Raw genomic sequence first — 20134 nt, 5'->3', positions numbered from 1 at the left:
AAATCCCCTCTAAACCTCCTTCCCCTTACCTTGAAACTATGCCCCCTGGTTATTGACCCCTCCACCAAGGGAAAAAGTTCCCCTCTATCTACCCTATCTATGCTCCTCATAATTTTGTACACCTCAATCAGGTCCCCCCTCAGCCTTCTCTGCTCTAAGGAAAACAACCCCAGCCTGTCCAGTCTCTCTTCATAGCTGAAGTGCTCCAGCCCAGGTAACATCCTGGTGAATCTCCTCTGCACCCTCTCCAATGCAATCACATCCTTCCTATAGTGTGGCGACCAGAACTGCACACAGTATTCCAGCTGTGGCCTAACTAGCATTTTGTACAGCTCCATCATAACCTCCGTGCTCTTATATTCTATACCTCGGCTAATGAAGGCAAGTATCCCATATGCCTTTTAACCACCTTATCTACCTGTCCTGCTGCCTTCAGGGATCTATGTACATGCACACCAAGGTCCCTCTGATCCTCTGTCATTCTTAGGGTCCTACCATTCATTGTGTATTCCCTTGCCTTGTTAGTCCTCCCAAAATGCATCACCTCGCACTTTTCAGGGTTAAATTCCATTTGCCACTGTTCTGCCCATCTAACCAACCCATCTATATCGTCCTGTAGCCTGAGGCTTCCCTCCTCGCTATTTATCACTCCACCAATTTTCGTGTCATCTGCGAACTTACTGATCATACCTGCTACATTCATATCTAAATTATTAATGTACACTACAAACAGCGAAGGACCCAGCACCGATCCCTGTGGTACACCACTGGACACAGGCTTCCAGTCACAAAAACAACCTTTGACCATCACCCTCTGCCTCCTGCCACTAAGCCAATTTTGGATCCAATGTGCCAAATTGCCCTGTATCCCATGGGCTCTTACCTTCTTGACCAGTCTCCCATGAGGGACTTTGTCAAAAGCCTTACTGAAGTCCATGTAGACTACATCAACTGCACTACCCTCATCCACACATCTAGTCACCCCCTCGAAAAATTCAATCAAACTGGTTAGACATGATCTCCCCCTGACAAAGCCATGCTGACTATCCTTGATTAATCCTTGCCTCTCCAAGTGGGGACTAATTCTGTCCCTCAGAATTTTTTCCAATAATTTCCCTACCACTGATGTTAGGTTCACTGGCTGGATTTGAGCTTTATAGAGAGTAAAGAGATGGTCCTTTCCCACTTTCCGAACATTCCTTTTATATAATCTCTGTGCTTTTCATGGAGTAGGTATCTTTTGTAAGGCTTTGTCATGCTGTTATTATTTACCATTACTCTCAATCTTTTTCATTTTTATTACTAAGCATATTTCACTTTCATACTTTACAACTGACAATATCAGTGATTTAGGTACGTTTTGTGGAAACAACATAAATTGCTGGAAACACTCAGCAGGTTACACAACAACAACAACAACTTCACACAACACAATAGCAAAATACTGCGGATGCTGGAAATCTGAAATAGCAACAGAAAGTGCTGGAAACACTCAGCATGTCAGGCAGCACCCGTGGAGAGAGAAACAGAGTCAACGTTTTGGGTCGAACCCTTCATCAGAACTGGAAAAGGTCAGGGAGGAGAGACTTTTAAGCAGGGGCAGGGAGGAGGGGAGGAAAGAACAAAGGGAAGGTCTGTGATAGGCTGGAAGGCAGGAGAGATGACTGACAAAAGGGATGATGGTGCGAGGCAAAAGGAGAGGTAACGGGACAAGTTAAGAAACAAAAGGTGGCTCTAGATGAAGTGTGGATGATGATGGCAGCAACATTAACAGCTACCATGTGAGGAAACAAGAGAAAAAAGAAGAAAGAAATACAGGGGCCAATTTATAGTCTGAAATTGTTGAACTGAGTGTTGAGTCCAGAAGGCTGTAAAGTGCCTAATAGAAAGATGAGGTGCTGTTCCTCGAGCTTACGTTGAGCTTCGTTGGAACAACTTGTGTCTTTCAGCGCCTTTAATGTAGGAAAACATCCCAAGGAGCTTCACAGGAGCGTAATCAGCCAAACACTGAAGCTGAGCCAAATAAGGAGACATTACGGCAGGCGACCAAAACTTGGTCAAAGAGGTAGGGTTTAAGGAGCATCTTAAATGAGGAGAGAGGTAGAAGAGGCAAAGAGGTTTAGGAAGGGAAGTCCATAACTTAGGGCCTAGACAGCTGAAGGCCAATAGGTCAGAGTTGGAGAATGCCGAGTTCTCGGAGGTTTGTAGGGCTGGAGGAAGTTACAGAGATAGGGAGGTAGGGTGGGATGATGCCATGGAGGGGTTTGAACACAAGAATGAGAATTTTAAAATCGAGACGTTGCCGGACCGGGTGCCAATGTAGGTCAGCGAGCACAGGGGTGTTAGGCGAATGGGACTTGGTGCAAGTTAGGATACGGGCAGCAGAGTTTTGAGCTTAAGTTTATCAGGGGTGGAAGATGGGAAGCTGGCCATAGTCGAGTGTGTGGAGAGAACAAACAAGTTAACATTTCAGGTTGATTTCTATCTTCAGATCGTATTTCATATCATGACTAATGTTCTTCAATTTCTGTGCACTTCTGGCATGCAACAAGGCAACATTACCTCTAAGATCTGCATCATCTGCAAATCGTCAACTGCTTAATGATCCACCCACTCTGACATTTAAACATGTGCCACCATTACATTCTTTAGTAACATATTGAATAATTATGGAGAAGTTTTTCACTATATTTAAAAATGACTTAGAAGTAGAAATAGAGAGCCGTATATCTAAGTTTGCTGATGACACCAAGTTAAGTGCACAGTAAATAGTGTGGATGAAAGCATAAAGTTACAAAGGGACATTGATAGATTAAGTGAGTGGGCAAAACTGGGGCAGGTGGGGTTCAACATGGGGAAGAGTTAGGTCACTTTGGGCCTAAGAAAGATAGATCAGAGTATTTTCCAAATGGTGAGAAGCTAGAAACTGTGGAGGAGCAGAGAGATATAGGGGACCAGGTACAGAAATCACTAAAAGCTTATGGACAGGTACAAAAAATAATTTTAAAATCATTTACAGGAAACTCTTTTTTATCCGGCACCGACGGGACCGGCGTGGTGCCGGTTTATCAAAAAGTCCGGATTACAGAGAGGTATAGTTAAAAGGTACGAGAGCTCCGTACGCAGCAACAAATCCAGGCTTCCCTGTTGATTAGCAACAGCTGCAACAACCCCGGCCACAGACCAAGCGTCCCTGTTGCTTAGCAACAAGTGCAGGAACCCCCGATTACACAGCCAAGAATCAAGAAACGGCTACTAATATGAAGAAAAACTTAACTGAACCTACTCCTGAATTTTGCCGGTTAACCGAGATTTCTGGTTGTTTGGGTGTCGGTAAATCGAGTTTCCTGTAAAATGTTGGCCTTTATTCCAAGGGGGCTGGAATACAAAGGGGTGGAAGTTATGCTACAGTTATATAAAGCTCTGTTTATACCCCAGTTAGAGAACTGTGTTCAGTCCTGGGCACCGCACCACAGGAAGGATATATTAGCCTTGGAGGGGGTGCAGTGTCGATTCACCAGAATAATACCGGGTCTAAAAGGGTTAAATTATGAAGGCAGGTTGCATAGACTAGTCTTGTATTCCCTTGAGTATAGAAGATTAAGGGGTGATCTAAAGTGGTTAATATGATTAAAGGATTTGATAGGGTACATAAGATTGCAAAGGATATACAGCACAGAAACAGACTATGTGGCCCAACCAGTCCATGCCGGCGTCTATGCTCCACTCGAGCCTCCTTCCGTCTTTTTTCATCTAACTCTATCAGCATAACCCTTCTCCCTCATAGGCTTATCTAGCCTCCCCTTAAATGCATCTATACTATTCACTTCAACCACTTCCTGTGGTAGCGAGTTCCACATTCTCACCACTCTCTGGGTAAAGAAGTTTCTTCTGAATTCTCTATTGGATTTCACAGAATCACAGAAACCACACAATGCAGATAGAGGCCATTTCGGCCCATCGAGCCTGCACCGACACATATCCCACCCGATCCCCGTAACCCCTACACCAACACATATCCCACCCTATCCCCGTAACCCCATGTATTTAATCCCGCTAACACTAAGGGTCAATTTATCATAGCCAATCAACCTAACCCGCACATCTTTGGACTGTGGGAGGAAACCGGAGCACCCGGAGTAAACCCACGCAAACACGGGGAGAATGTGCAAACTCCACACAGACAGTCGCCCGAGGCCGGATTCGAACCCGGGTCCCTGGCGCTGTGAGGCAACAGTGCTATCTTGGTGACTATCTTATATTGATGGCCTCTAGTTATGCTCTTCCCCACAAGTGGAAACACTCTCTCTGTATCCACTCTATCAAAACTGTGGTGCATGTAACCGTTCCACCTTTAAGAGAACTATTTTAAGAGTTGCACTACTTTATCTTGGCTGCTGTATACTGTAATACCGGTGGTGACCACACCGATATATAAGTGCTGTGTAATGATTTATTGGGCAGTTCAGCCCGGACCTTCGTATAGTAAAGACCTGTTAAAATTTACTCTTGTGGTCTGTGTAGTAATTCTCATTATAACACACAGACTTAACAGTGGCGACGAGTACGATCTTACCCTGCGGCAGAGATACATCCAAGGCAGTTTGACGGACGTTGAGAGGGGGCATCCGCCCTCATCATCCTGCTGAGAGAAGACGCGGGTTTGAAGAGCAAAGGAAGAATTCTGACACGAAGCCTTCCATCAGCAACAGGCAGTGATCATCCCTTCTATCACGGTGGTGGGTAAGCCGATCAGCGACGAGCAGCAAGTTGGCCACGTTGGCTGTGAAGTAAGGGAGGGAAAAACGGAGGATATAAGGGCGGAGAACTCGACCACGGCCGGGGAAAAGAGCCGGACAGAAGTCGGGGCCAGAGGCGCAGCGACCGGGTCAGCGTAAGGCGCGGGAGAATTTTTTTTTAAAAACCACGGAGAACTCAGCCGCAGCCGGGGGAAAGGACCGGACTGCAAGAGGGGCTGGGAGGCACGATTTGAAAACCGCTGGGGAGGGTGAACGCAGCAATACGGCAATCGCCATTACAGCCAGCGGGGGAGAAAGGCAAACACGGGAAGCCGCCATTTTCGTAGGCGGGGGAAGAAGACAAGCGCGGGAAACCGCCATTTTGAAAAAAAAATAAAAGAAAAATTTCTTTTTGTTTCTCAAGAAGATTGCGAGGATGCCTAAGCGTGGTAACATCAACGATTTCGATCCCGATGTTGAAGATTGGGCCACGTATGTAGAACGCATAGAGATATATTGTAAGGCAAATAAAATATCAGATGAAGACAAAGCACTAACCTTACTAAACTCAATGGGTGCGAAGACATACGGGCTAGTGAAGCATCTTCTATCACCAGCTAAACCGGCGGATCAGACTTTCGCTAAAATTGTTGCTGTCCTGAAAAATCATTTGAACCCCACACCGCTGATGTTAGCGGAACGATTTAAATTTTATGCGAGAACGCAACTGAAAGAGGAAAGCAACGCGGAGTATTTAATTGAACTGCGTAAGCTAGCGAAATACTGTCAGTTTGGGGAAAGTCTGACAGAGGCACTGAGAGACAAATTCGTGTGTGGATTGTCGAAAGAAGGAACACAAAAGCGGCTGCTTGAAGAGAATGATCTTACACTTGATAAGGCTGTCACTATTGCAGCATCGCACGAAGCCGCAGCGAGAGGCACTGCGGAAATGCAGCTGAAGGCAGCGGTACTCAGCGTAGATCAAATGGCTTTGGGTACAACGAAATGTTATCGTTGTGGAAAGACAACACACGATCAGAACCAATGCTGGTTTAAAAACCAGGAATGTAGAAAATGTGGCAAGCTTGGTCACATAGCTAAAGTATGCCGGTCAGGAAAGAAGACCAGCAACAAAAAGTCACCGCAGGAAAAGTGCAGAAAGGTACATAAGGTGGCTGAGAAGAGTTCGGATGAACAGAATTCGGATTCAGACTCCAACAGCAAGGAACTGGGTAGTCTGAGAATTCACAATGTGACTAAGGAAGCTGACCGACAAACTATCTGGGTCACACTGCAGATAGCAGGAGTCCAAGTGAAGATGGAATTGGACACCGGATCGGCGTTGACGGTCATGAATAAGCAAGATTACAAAAGGTTATTCACACATATTCCCCTACGGGATACGGAGATAGTATTGCAGACATACACGGGGCAAAAAGTATACCCCATCGGAAAGATAAAAGTCAAGGTGATACACAAGGGCAAAGAACACCAAGGAATGGACTTATATGTACTACCTGAGGGAGGTCCGCCACTTCTGGGATGGGAGTGGATCAGGAAAATAAATATGGACTGGCACTCCCTAAAAGCAATAACGGTAGATTCCGGAAAGAAAGATGTCAAACCTGAACGATTGTCCAGAATATTGGATGAGGCTAAAGAGGTGTTCCAACAGGGACTGGGAACACTGAGAGGAATTAAGGCAAAAATCAAGATTGCAGAACATGCAAACCCAAAATTTTTCAAAGCCAGACCGGTACCTTATGCGATACGACCTGCTGTGGAAGCTGAGCTGGAAGGGCTTGAACGTTCAGGAGTACTGTCTAAGGTGGACTGGAGTGAGTGGGCCACGCCCATTGTTCCCGTCATGAAGCGTTCATCGAGTAACAAGCCAGGGGAACCGGGGAAGGTCCGCATCTGTGGAGACTTCAAGATCACAGTTAATCCGGTGCTTCACACGGTGCAATATCCGCTTCCACGGATTGAGGATATCTTTGCTTCATTGTCTGGCGGGAAACACTTCACCAAGATAGACCTGGCGCAAGCGTACTTACAGATGGAAGTTGAGGAAGAGTCGCGCCAGTATCTCACAATCAACACGCACAGAGGCTTGTATCAATATAATAGACTGGTTTTTGGAGTGGCTTCGGCTCCAGCAATTTGGCAGAGGGCCATGGAGCAGGTATTACAGGGAATTCCAAGCACTCAATGTTACTTGGACGATATCCTGATTACAGGAGATGACGATGAGGAACACCTTGCAAATTTGAAACTGGTGCTCACCAGGTTGAAGGAATATGGCCTTCGAGTTAATCGCCAGAAATGTGAGTTCTTTCAGAAACGGATCTCGTACTGTGGTCATGTCATTGACCAGGAGGGGCTGCACAAGTCACCTGACAAGATCGAAGCTGTTGTGAAGGCTCCCGCTCCGGAAAATGTATCCCAGTTGAGGTCGTTCCTAGGGTTGATCAACTATTACCATATGTTTCTGCCAAATCTATCCACGGTGCTGCACCCACTGAATGCTCTGTTGCAGAAAGAAGTACCATGGAAGTGGAGCGAGGACTGTAAGAAGGTCTTTCGCAAAAGCAAGGCATTGATCACCTCAGAGGAAGTGTTGGCTCACTTCAACCCAACGCTACCTATTCGTCTAGCTTGTGATGCTTCTCCTTATGGTATTGGAGCAGTACTCTCACACAAGTTGCCAAATGGCTCGGAAAGGCCAGTCGCATTTGCATCCAGATCATTGACCTCCGCTGAGCGCAACTATGCTCAGATAGATAGGGAGGCTCTCAGCCTTGTGTGGGGAGTAAAGAAGTTTAATCATTACCTGCAGGGCAAGAAGTTTACACTGCTAACAGACCACCAGCCGTTGGTATCCATATTCAACCCTAAAAAGGGCGTTTCCATTATGACAGTGCAAAGGCTACAGAGGTGGTCCCTTTTCCTAGGGGCACACCAATATGACATAGAATACAAAGGATCAAAACAGCATGGGAATGCTGACGGTTTATCGCGCCTACCGTTGCCAACGGTAGAAGAGGCGCCTACAGTGGACCCAGTGGAGATGTTCCACTCAACCATAGTGGAATGTCTACCAGTAACAAATTCTACCATCGAAAAGGAAACGAGAAATGACCCGACTCTCTCACGAGTCTACGATTTAACGGTGAAGGGATGGCCAGCACATGGCGAACCACTGTTGCCAGCATTCTCGCAAAGAAGAGAACAGCTGTCAGTGTGCCGAGGAACTTTGATGTGTGGATCCAGAGTGGTGATTCCACCCAAACTCCAGCATAAAGTGCTAAAGGAGCTTCACGAGGGGCATCTGGGTGGAGTGAAAATGAAGAACTTAGCCAGAGCGTTTGTGTGGTGGCCAGGTATCGATGGAGACATCGAAGAAATGACCAAGAGCTGTCTAGGATGTCAGAAGGTCCAAAACGCCCCACCACAAGCCCCTCTACATCCATGGGAGTGGCCCTCATTTCCATGGCAAAGGGTACATATCAACTTTGCTGGTCCATTTATGGACTCAATGTTCTTAATCGCGGTGGATGCACACTCCAAGTGGCCGGAGGTAATAAAGATGTCCTCCACCACCACGGAAAAAACCATCACAGTATTAAGGACCATATTTGCCAGGAATGGGCTGCCTGAAGAGATCTGTTCTGATAATGGACCGCAATTTGTGTCCGAAGAATTCAGGAAGTTCTTAAAAAACAATGGGGTTAAGCACTACACGTCCGCCCCATACCATCCCGCCACCAATGGATTAGCTGAAAGGTTTGTCCAGACCTTCAAGAAGGCCATAAAGGCCATGGGTAATGAAGACATAAATCTACAACATAAGGTAGATAACTTCTTGTTGGCGTACAGGAATGCAACACATGTGGTTACAAACCAAACTCCCGCCATGATGTTTTTCAATAGAAGACTAAGATGCCGGCTGGATTTGATCAAGCCAAACATCAGAAGGGACGTAGAGAACTGGCAATTTCAAGGCATGAATGAAAGGCCAACTAGAACCTTCCAGATAGGTCAACAAGTTTTGGCCCGGGACTACCGTACCGAGAAATGGCAGCCTGGAACTATTTGCACACGACTAGGACCGCTGATGTATACCGTGGACATTGGTGAAAGCATAATAAGGCGCCATGTTGACCAGATCATAGAGTCATCCGAAAAGGGACAACCTACTCCACAACTCTATACGCCTAATGATGAAGCAGAGATACCCATAGTATCTACCTCCGATCCGGTGATACTGGAATCAGATGAACCCGACACTGGCATTCAAGCCCAATCGACCTTGCCAAAAGAACCTACTACACCACCGAAAACTACTACACCACCGAGGCGTTATCCGGACCGAGTCAGGAAGCCTCCAGAGAGACTGAATCTGTGAACTGTTTTTACATGAAGTTGTGTATATATTTTATTATGTTATGTTAATGGGGAATATATACTGTTAAGCTAAAAAGGGAGGATTGTGGTGTATGTAACCGTTCCACCTTTAAGAGAACTATTTTAAGAGTTGCACTACTTTATTTTGGCTGCTCTATACTGTAATACCGGTGGTGACCACACCGATATATAAGTGCTGTGTAATGATTTATTGGGCAGTTCAGCCCGGACCTTCGTATAGTAAAGACCTGTTAAAATTTACTCTTGTGGTCTGTGTAGTAATTCTCATTATAACACACAGACTTAACAAAAACCTTTCATAATTTTAAAGACCTCTATTCGGTCACCCCTCAGCCTTCTTCTTTCAAGAGAAAAGAGACCCAGCCTGTTCATCCTTTCCTGATTGGTATAACCTCGCATTTCTGGTATCATGCTTGTAAATGAAGCTGGGCAGGTGGAAGGGGTATCAGTGGGAGAGCATGTTGGTGGTAGTGACCATAATTCAGTTAGATTTAGCGTAGTTATGGAAAAGGACAAAGGTGGATCAGGAGTAAAAGTTCTCGATTGGGGAAAGGCCAATTTTACTAAGCTGAGATGTGATTTAGCAAAAGTGGACTGGAAGCAGCTACTTGAAGGTAAATCAGTGTCAGAGCAGTGGGAGGCATTCAAAGAGGAGATAGTGAGGGTTCAGGGCAAATATGTTCCCACAAAGAAAAAGGGTGGGACTCCCAAATCTAGAGCCCCCTGGATGTCAAGGGGGGAATACAGGATAGGATAAGGCAAAAAAGGGAAGCTTATGTCAGATACCGAGGGCTAAATACTGCAGAAAGCCTAGAGGAGTATAGAAAGTGCAGGGGTGAAATTAAAAAGGAAATTAGGAAAGCAAAGAGGGCATGAAAAAATATTGGCAAGTAAAATCAAGGAAAACCCAAAGATGTTTTCTAAGTACATAAAGAGCAAGAGGATAACTAAAGAAAGATTAGGGCCTATTAGAGACCTAAAAGGAAGCTTGTGTGTGGAGGCGGAAGACGTGGGTATGGTTCTTAAAGAATACTTTGCGTCTGTCTTCACAAAAGAGAGGGACGATGCAGACATTGTATTTAAGGAGGAGTGTGAAATATTAGATGAGATAAACATAGTGAGAGAGGAAGTATTAAGGGGTTTAGCATCTTTGAAAGCAAATAGGTCGCCAGGCCCAGATGAAATGTATCTCAGGCTGTTACGAGAAGCAAGGGAGAAAATAGCAGAGGCCCTGACCATCATTTTTCAATCCTCTCTGGCTACAAGTGTGGTGCCGGAGGATTGAAGCACTGCTAACATGGTACCATTGTTTAAAAAGGGGAAAGGAATAGACTGAGTAATTACAGGCCAGTCAGCCTAACCTGGATGGTGAGTGTTGAGTCTGTGTGTCCCAGTTATGCTTAGGATCAATCACTGGACACAGACAACAAGAATAACTTTTAACAGGTCTTTACTATTCGGAGGTCAGGGCTGAACTGCCCAGCAAATCCCTACACAACACTTATATACCGGTGTGGTCACCACCGGTATTACAGTATACAGCAGCCAAGAGAAAGTAGTACATCTCTTAAGGTAGTTCTCTTAAGGTGGAACGGGTTACATACACCACAATCCTCCCTTTTTAGCTTAACAGTTATATCCCCATTTAACATAACATAATAACATATATATATATATACAACTTCATGTAAAACAGTTCAAAGATTCAGTCTCTGAGGAGGCCTCCTGATTCGAGTTGGATAACGCCTTTCAGGGGTCTCTGATTCTCGTTGCTGGGGTGACTCATCTAGTTGGTCTCTTATGGATTGGATATCATCATCAGGTACATTCACTTCTGAGGTAGATGCTTCAGGTTCACTAACTTCTTCCACGGTTGTCTCTGCCGTAACCATGGGTTCGACCCTTGTTCTCGATTCTACCAGTTGGTCAGCATGACGCCGTATTACATTTTCACCAATATCTACCGTGTACATCAGGGGTCCTTGTCTGGCCCGAATTGTTCCAGATTTCCATTTCTCGTTTTTATAGTCCCGGGCTAACACTGGTTGTCCTATTTCGAAACTCCGAGTGGTCTTGTTATTTATATGCTGGAACTGTTTGTTTTCAACTTCCCTCCGCACACTTGGTTTTAACAAGTCCAACCTGGACCGCAACCTCCTGTTATAGAAAATCATGGCAGGACTTTGGTTTGTCACTGCATGAGTGGCGTTTCGATATGCCAGTAGGAATTTGTCCAGCTTGTGTTGTAGTGGAATCTGATCTTCGCTCATGGCCTTTATTGCTTTTTTTGAACGTTTGTACAAATCTCTCGGCCAACCCGTTTGTAGCCGGATGATATGGGGCAGAGGTATAATGTTTCACCCCATTCTTCTTCATGAATTTCTGGAATTCTTCTGACACGAACTGCGATCCGTTGTCTGAACATATTTGTTCTGGCAATCCATTTCTTGCAAATATCGTTCTTAGCACCGCGATCGTCTTTTCCGAGGTAGTGGTAGTCATCTTAATCACTTCTGGCCATTTAGAATGTGCGTCCACCGCAATTAAAAACATGGAGTCCATGAATGGACCAGCAAAGTCAATATGTACACGTTGCCATGGGGTTGAAGGCCATTCCCATGGATGCAGCAGTGCAATCGGAGGTGCATTTTGCACTTTTTGGCACCCTGAGCAGCTTTTCATCAGATCCTCTATCTGTTGGTCGATACCCGGCCACCACACATAAGCCCTAGCAAGGCTTTTCATCTTGACTCCCCCCAGATGACCTTCATGCAGTTCCTTTAGAACTCTCTCTCTTAACTTAGGAGGAATAATCACCCTTGTTCCATACATCAATGTTCCTTGACAGACGGACAGCTGTTCTCGTCTTGCTGAGAATGCCGGTAACAGTGGATCACCATGTGCTGGCCATCCCTTCACTGTCACTTCGTAGACCCGGGACAGTGTCGGGTCGTTCCTGGTTTCTCTTTCAATACTTGCATTGGTGACTGGTAAACATTCGATGATGGTCGAGTGAAATAACTCAACAGGGTCAACCGTCGGTGCCTCCTCCTCTGTAGGTAGTGGCAGGCGCGACAGCCCATCAGCATTACCATGCTGCTTTGTACCTTTGAATTCAATCTGATATTGATGTGCCCCTAGGAAAAGGGACCATCTCTGGAGTCTCTGTGCTGTCATCACCGAAACACCCTTCTTAGGGTTAAAAATGGATACCAACGGCTGGTGGTCTGTCAGAAGCGTAAACTTTTGGCCCTGCAGGTAATGATTAAACTTCTTTACTCCCCACACAAGGTTGAGAGCCTCCCTATCTATCTGAGCATAGTTGCGCTCCGCGGAGGTCAATGATCTGGATGCGAACGCGACTGGCCTCTCCAGGCCATTTGGCAACTTGTGTGAGAGTACTGCCCCAATACCATATGGAGAAGCATCACAAGCCAAACGAATAGGCAGCGTTGGGTTGAAGTGAGCCAACACTTCCTCTGAGGTGATCAATGCCTTGCTTTTGCGAAAGGCCCTCTTACAGTCCTCGCTCCACTTCCATGGTACTCCCTTCTGCAAAAGAGCGTTCAGCGGGTGCAGCACCATGGATAAATTTGGCAGAAACTTATGGTAATAGTTAATCAACCCTAGGAACGACCTCAACTGGGATACATTATCCGGAGCGGGAGCCTTCACAACAGCTTCGATCTTGTCAGGAGACTTATGAAGCCCCTCCTGGTCAATGACATGACCACAGTACGAGATCCGCTTCTGAAAGAACTCACATTTCTGGCGATTAACTCGAAGTCCATATTCTTTCAATCTGGTGGGCACCAGTTCCAAATTTGCAAGGTGTTCCTCGTCATCATCTCCTGTAATCAGAATATCGTCCAGGTAACATTGTGTGCCTGGAATTCCCTGTAATACCTGCTCCATGGCCCTCTGCCAAATTGCTGGAGCCGATGCCACTCCAAAAACCAGTCTATTATACCGGTACAAGCCTCTATGCGTGTTGATCGTGAGATACTGGCGTGACTCTTCCTCAACTTCCATCTGTAAGTACGCCTGCGCCAGGTCTATCTTGGTGAAGTGTTTCCCGCCAGACAACGAAGCGAAGATATCCTCAATCCGCGGAAGCGGATACTGCACCGTGTGAAGCACCGGATTAACAGTGATCTTGAAATCTCCACAGATGCGAACCTTCCCCGGTTCCCCCGGCTTGTTGCTCGATGAACGCTTCATGACGGGAACAATGGGCGTAGCCCATTCACTCCAGTCTACCTTAGACAGTACTCCTGAACATTCTAGCCCTTCCAGCTCAGCTTCCACAGCAGGTCGTATCGCATAAGGTACCGGTCTGGCTTTGAAAAATTTCGGGTTTGCATGTTCTTCAACCTTGATGTTTGCCGTAATTCCTCTCGGTGTTCCCAGTCCCTGTTGGAACACCTCTTTAGCATCGTCCAATATTCTGGACAATTGTTTAGGTTTGACATCTTTTTTACCGGAATCTACCGTTAGTGCTTTTAAGGAATGCCAGTCCATATTTATTTTCCTAATCCACTCCCGTCCCAGTAGTGGTGGACCTCCCTCAGGTAGCACATATAAGTCCATTCCTCGGCTTTCTTTGCCCTTGTGGACCACCTTTACCTCTATCTTCCCGATGGGGTATACTCTTTGCCCCGTGTATGTTTTCAATACAATCTCCATATCCCGTAGGGGAATATATGGGAATAACCTTTTGTAATCTTGCTTATTCATGACTGTCAATGCCGATCCAGTGTCCAATTCCATCTTCACTTGGACTCCTGCTATCTGAAGTGTGACCCAAATTGTTTGGAGGTCTGCTTCCTTACCAACATTGTGTACTCTTAGACTACCCAGTTCATTACTGCTGGAGTCTGAAACTGACTTCTGTTCGTTCAAACTGTTCTCTGTCACCTTGTGTACCTTTCTGTACTTTTCCTGCGGTGACTTTTTGTTGCTGGTCTTCTTTCCTGACCGGCATACTTTAGCTATGTGACCAAGCCTGCCACATTTACTGCATTCCTGATTTTTGAACCAGCACTGGTTCTGATCGTGCGTTGTCTTTCCACAATGATAACATTTTACTGTACCCAAGACCATTTGATTGGTGCTGAGTTCCGGTGACCGTAGCTGCATTTCCGCCGTGCCTCTCGCTGCGGCTTCTTGCGATGCTGCAATAGTGACAGCTTTATCAAACGTAAGATCATTCTCCTCAAGCAGTCGCTTTTGTGTTCCTTCTTTTAACAATCCACACACAAATTTATCTCTCAGCGCATCTGCTAGTCCTGTTCCAAACTGACAGTACTTCGATAGCTTACGCAGTTCAATTAAAAATTCAGCGTTGCTTTCGTCTTTCAGCTGTGTTCTTCTGTAAAATTTAAATTGTTCCGCTATCATCAGCGGCGTGGGGTTTAAATGATTTTTCAGGACAGTAACAATATTCGCGAAAGTCTGATCCGCCGGTTTATTTGGTGATAGAAGGTGCTTCAATAGCCCGTATGTCTTCGCACCCATTGAGCTTAATAAGGTTAGTGCTTTCTCATCATCTGGTACCTTATTTGCTTTACAATAAACTTCCATGCGTTCTACATACGTGGTCCAATCTTCGATATCGCTATCAAAGGTATTAATGTTCCCATGTTTAGGCATCCTTGCAAGTTTTAAAATTTTTCTTTTTCTCAAAATGGCGGCTTCCCGCGCTTGTCTTCTTCCCCCGCCTACTAAAATGGCGGCTTCCCGCGCTTGGCGGTCTTTCCCGCGCTCGTCTTCTTCCCCCGCCGACTACAATGGCGGATTCCCGCATTTGCCTTCTTCCCCCGCTGGCTGCAATGGCGATTGCCGTGCTGCTGCCGTTCTTGCCTCCCCAGCGGTTCTCAATTCCCCGACGCTGCTTTGCCTCGCAGCCCCGCTTGCAGCCCGGTCCTTTACACCGGCTGCGTTTGAGTTCTCCGCGGCTCTCGTGCCTTAAGCTGCCCCAGTCGCTGCGCCTCTCGGCCTCGATTGCAGCCCAGCCCTTTTTACCGGCCGTGGTCGAGTTCTCCGCCCTTATTCCTCCGTTTTCCCTCCCCTACTCCACAGCCAACGCGGCCGACTTTCTGCTCGTGTCGCTGATCGGCTTACCCACCACCGTGGTCGAAGGGATGATCACTGCCTGTCGCTGATGGAGGGCTTCATGGTCAGAATTTTTCTTTTTAACCCGGGTTCTCGATGCCTCCCGTGCGATGGTGCTCAGCAGGATGATGAGGGCGGATGCCTCTTCTCGACGCCCGTTCTGAGGACGAAGCTGCCTTGGATGTAAAACTGCCGCAGGGTAAGATCGGACTCGTCGCCACTGTTGAGTCTGTGTGTCCCAGTTATGCTTAGGATCAATCACTGGACACAGACAACAAGAATAACTTTTAACAGGTCTTTACTATTCGGAGGTCAGGGCTGAACTGCCCAGCAAATCCCTACACAACACTTATATACCGGTGTGGTCACCACCGGTATTACAGTATACAGCAGCCAAGAGAAAGTAGTACATCTCTTAAGGTAGTTCTCTTAAGGTGGAACAGGTTACATACACCACAGTGAGCAAATTGTTGGAAAATATTCTGAGCGACAGTATTAATCGTCATTTTGAAAGGCACGGATTAATCAAGGACAGTCAGCATGGATTTGTTAAGGGAAGGTCGTGTCTGACTAATTTGATTGAATTTTTTGAGGAGGTAACAAGGAGGGTTGATGAGGGTAGTGCATTTGATGTAGTCTACATGGATTTTAGCAAGTCTTTTGACAAGGTCCCACATGGCAGACTGGTCAGAAAAGTAAAAGCCCATGTGATCCAAGGGAAAGTGGCAAGTTGGATCCAAAATTGGCTCAGTGGCAGGAAGCAAAGGGTTTTTGTGACTTGTTAAGAAGGCATACGGGTTACTTTCTTTTATTAGCTGAGGCATAGAATATAAGAGCAGGGAGGTTATGCTTGAACTGTATAAAACACTAGTTAGGCCACAGCTAGAGTACTGTGTACAGTTCTGGTCACCGCATTACAAGAAAGATTGGGGATAAAGCAGGGACCGAGTACTGAATTTGGATGATCAGCCATGATCTCATTAAATGGCGGAACAGGCTCGAGGGGTCAAATGGCCTACTCCTGCTCCTATCTTCTATGTTTCTATGTTTCTATGATTGCACTGGAGAGGGTGCAGAGGAGATTTACAAGGATGTTGCCAGGACTGGAGAATTTTAGCTATGAGGAAAGATTGGATAGGCTGGGGGTGTTTTCTTTGGAACAGAGGAGGCTGAGGGGAGACTTGATTGAGGTGTATATAATTATGATGGGCCTAGATAGAGTGGATAGGAAAGACCTATTTCCCCTAGCAGAGACGTCAATAACAAAGAGGCATAGATTTAAAGTAATTGGTAGAAGGATTAGAGGGGAGTTGAGAACTTTTTTCACCCAGAGGGTGGTGGGGGTCTGGAACTCACTGCCTGAAAGGGTGGTAGAGGCAGAAACCCTCATCACATTTAAAAAGTACTTGGATCGGCCCTTGAAGTGCTTTAGCCTGCAAGGCTATGGCCCAAGTGCTGGAAAGTGGGATTAGGCTGGAGAGCTCGTTTACAGCCGGCACAGACACAATGGGGTCGATTTTCCTGGAGCCGTCAGGCGGGGTTTCAGGCGTGTGGGGGGGGAAAATCCCGAATTCGGGGGTCCCGACACCATCCCGCCCAAAACCCTGCTCCACACAAGTTTCAGAGGCGGCGGGTACCCGCCCCGCACTGGGACCCACCGACCCGAGGCGGGAAGGGATTAGTGCCAATTAACTGCCTGTTAACAGGTAGTTAACAGGCAGTTTTTAGCCTAATCCCTATTTTGAGGGGTGTCGTGTGGGATTCCCGACGGCTCCAAACCACGCCAGGTTAGAGCAGGCGGGCCGTCGGGTTGAAGGACTTGGAGGGGTCGCGATGTCGGTGTTCAGGTGAGTGATGGGTGCATGAGTGCAAAGGTAAGTGTGTTTGGTGTGCCTAAAGTGTGTAAAGAACTTTTACTTACCTGTACTTACCTTAACAGCCTTTCTTCCTGTCGGCATCGGGAGCACATCACTCAGCTGGCACTTAAAGCTGAATGCCTGTGATCTGTGAAAAGTGACAGCCTTCAGCTTTGAGTGCTGCTGAGAGTTCTAACTGAGTCTGTGCAGAAGAACTCATGTTAGAACTCAGACTGTCAGTGTTTGGCAGCTTCAAACAGCTGTGAAGCACTGATATTTCATCTGTCAAGAACTCTTGACAGATGAAATTGCATTCTGTGACGTCACCTGTTGCTGGGTGGCCCTTAATTGGCCTGCTGAGCCCGCTGGGCGGGCTCAACAAGGTCAATCAAGGGAAAATCGAGCGGATTGGTCGGACGTCGATGTAGGCGGGTCTAAAACCCGAAAGTTGTAGTCCCGCCTTCTTCCCGACAGCTTCGGGAAAATCGACCCCAATGGGTCGAATGGCATCCTTCTTTGCCGTAAATTGCTATGATTCTATGAAATCTTTTTTGCACCCTCTCCAGTGCCTCGATATTCTTTTTATAATATGGCGACCAGAATTGTACACAGTATTCCAAGTGTGATCTAACCAAGGTACATAGAGGGAAAATATGCCCTCTGGTAGGGAAGTCCAGAACAAGGAGGCATAACTTTAAAATTAGAGCTAGGCTCTACTGGATGAGCAGAAATTTCCTCCAACGAAGTATTGGGAAGACCGAAGTATCTTTGGTCCCCGCCACAAACTCTGTTTCCTAGCCGCCAACTCCATTCCTCTCCCTGGCAACTGTCTGAGGCTGAACCAGACTGTAACCTTGGTGTTGTATTTGACTCTGGGATGAGCTTCCAACCACATGTCCACACCATCACTAGGGCCACCTATTGCCACCTCAACAACATTGCCCGAGTCTGCCCCTGCCTCAGCTCAACTGCTGCTGAAACCCTCACCCATGCCTTTGTTACCTCTAGACTTGACTATTCCAATGCACTCCTGGCCGGCCTCCCATTTTCAGCCCTCCATAAACTTACGATCATCCAAAATACTGCTGCCCATATCCTAACTCGCACCAAGTCCCGTTCAGCCATGACCCCTGTGCTCACTGACCTACATTGGCTCTCGGTTAAGCAACGCCTCCATTTAAAAATTCTCATCCTTATTTTCAAATCCCTCCATGGCCCTCGCCCCCTCCCTATCTCAGTAGCCTCCTCCAGCTCTACAACCCTCTGAGTTATCTGCGCTCCTCCAATTCGGGCCACTAGCGCATCCCCGATTTTAATCGCTCCACCTTTGGCGGCCGTGCCTTCAGCTGCCGAGGCCCTATGCTCTGGATGTCTCTCCCTAAACCTCTCTTTCTTCCTTTAAGATGCTCCTTAAAACCTACCTCTTTGACCAAGCTTTTGGTCATCTACGCTACTATCTCCTTATGTGGCTTGGCGTCAAATTTTGTTTGATAACACTCCTGTGAAGCCTTGGGATGTTTTATTACATTAAAGGTGCTATATAAATGCAAGTTGTTGTTTTTGTTGGTCATACAAAAGGTAGTGGAAATCTGGAACTCTCTCCCCCAAAAAGCTGTCGAAGCTGGGGGTCAAATGGAAATTTCAAAACTGAGATTGGTAGATTTTGTTAGGCAAGGCTATTAAGGTTTAGATGGAGTTAAGATATCGATCAGCCATGACTAATTGAATGGCTGAACAGGCTCGAGGGGCTGAATGGCCCACTCCTCTTCCTATGTAAGATTTTGAGCCTTGCTGTTTTGCTCAGCTCCTAGTCAGTTGGTTTGCTGTATTTCTTTTTCCATTAAGTTCAGAACAAGCTTTGAACATTTTAGCACAATGTAGGATACTTTTTTCCCCCACTGTATTACAGGATAACACAGAGCTCATATGAAGAGCGCAGTTTATTCTCTGAATGTAACACTGGCTGCATGTGCTCGAGTACACAGTGGGAACCTGTTTGCGCTAGAAACGGGATGACATATGTTTCTCCTTGTCTTGCTGGATGCAAATCATCGAATGGAACAGGATTAAAGATGGTAAGGACATATTTTATCCATTTGATAAGATTCATTTCAAGAACTGGTTTGCAACGTAATGGAAACTATCTGTGACTGGATTTTAGAAGGCCGATATGAAAATGCTTAGGTTTAGTTTTCAAAAATAAAATGAAATGTAATCACATCTGGGCCTAGAAATTCACTGGCCTTAGTGCCGCTTTTGAGGCGCTAGAGGGCCTAGCGGCGAAGTTATGGCCAGTTTTGAAATTGACAGGGGCCCTAAATCGGCGTTAGGCCGGTAGCGCTGCGCCGGCACCGATGACGTCATCGGTGTGCGCAGCGTCCCGGTTGCCATGGTAACCCGCCCGAACTCGGAAATTGAGTTGCGGCCGCCTCGCCCGTGGCAGCCGCAAGCAACGTTCTGGCAGAGGTGCCTTACAGAACGTTGCGCCGGCGCATTAAAGGCCCCGCGGCGGCTGGCCGCTTTCCCGCCGCCCGCCTGGCCTCAGCTCCCTCCCCGGACTTCCCCCCCCCCCCCCCCCGGAACAGAAGCAAGCCCGGCACTTGTCCGAGGTGCCGGGCTCATTTTTAAAAAGATTATCGCGGGCCGCGGCCGGGTGCAGGCAGCTCCTCCTTAAGGGAAGGAGGAGGCCTGCACTTCCCGAACCTGCCGCACCGCAGCGGGCGCCGCAGCGCCGGAATAGCGCCGAAATTCAGCGCATAGCGCCAGTTTTCAGGCGCTAACAGCTTTCAGCAGCGCCGGCAGCCGTTTGGGCGCAGAAGTAGTGAATTTTTGGCCCGCCCAGCGCGACTTAGCTCCGGCACTAACTTCCGGCGCTAAAGCCGTCGCTGCGCCAAAACCCAATTTCTAGGCCCTGGTCTTTAAATTTTTTTGATATATTAAGGAAGAGTAGTAACATCAGCATCTGGAAAAACATCAAACCAACTGTGATTGTCAACGTGC

General features: G+C 46.9%; 1 protein-coding gene across 2 annotated transcripts in view; it reads left to right on the top strand.

Annotated features, from left to right (window-relative positions):
• The window catches only part of LOC147105559 (solute carrier organic anion transporter family member 1C1-like), a 94124-nt gene that overhangs the window by 46896 nt on the left and 27094 nt on the right, over positions 1 to 20134 (top strand). For both annotated transcript variants that reach the window (XR_015081517.1, XM_086010029.1), the window contains exon 10: positions 19044 to 19209. Coding sequence is in view for 1 of the 2 variants with exons in the window: in XM_086010029.1 (XP_085866155.1) it covers positions 19044 to 19209 (166 nt within the window). In the remaining variant the exon portion in view is untranslated. The remainder of the gene's footprint in view (positions 1 to 19043; positions 19210 to 20134) is intronic.

Source organism: Somniosus microcephalus, chromosome 17 (genome assembly GCF_052327205.1).
Source record: "Somniosus microcephalus isolate GS21.2 chromosome 17, FLI_Smic_1.0, whole genome shotgun sequence".
Classification (NCBI taxonomy): domain Eukaryota; kingdom Metazoa; phylum Chordata; class Chondrichthyes; order Squaliformes; family Somniosidae; genus Somniosus; species Somniosus microcephalus.
Note: the sequence above shows the minus strand (reverse complement) of the source record. Positions and strands in the feature narration are given on the sequence as shown.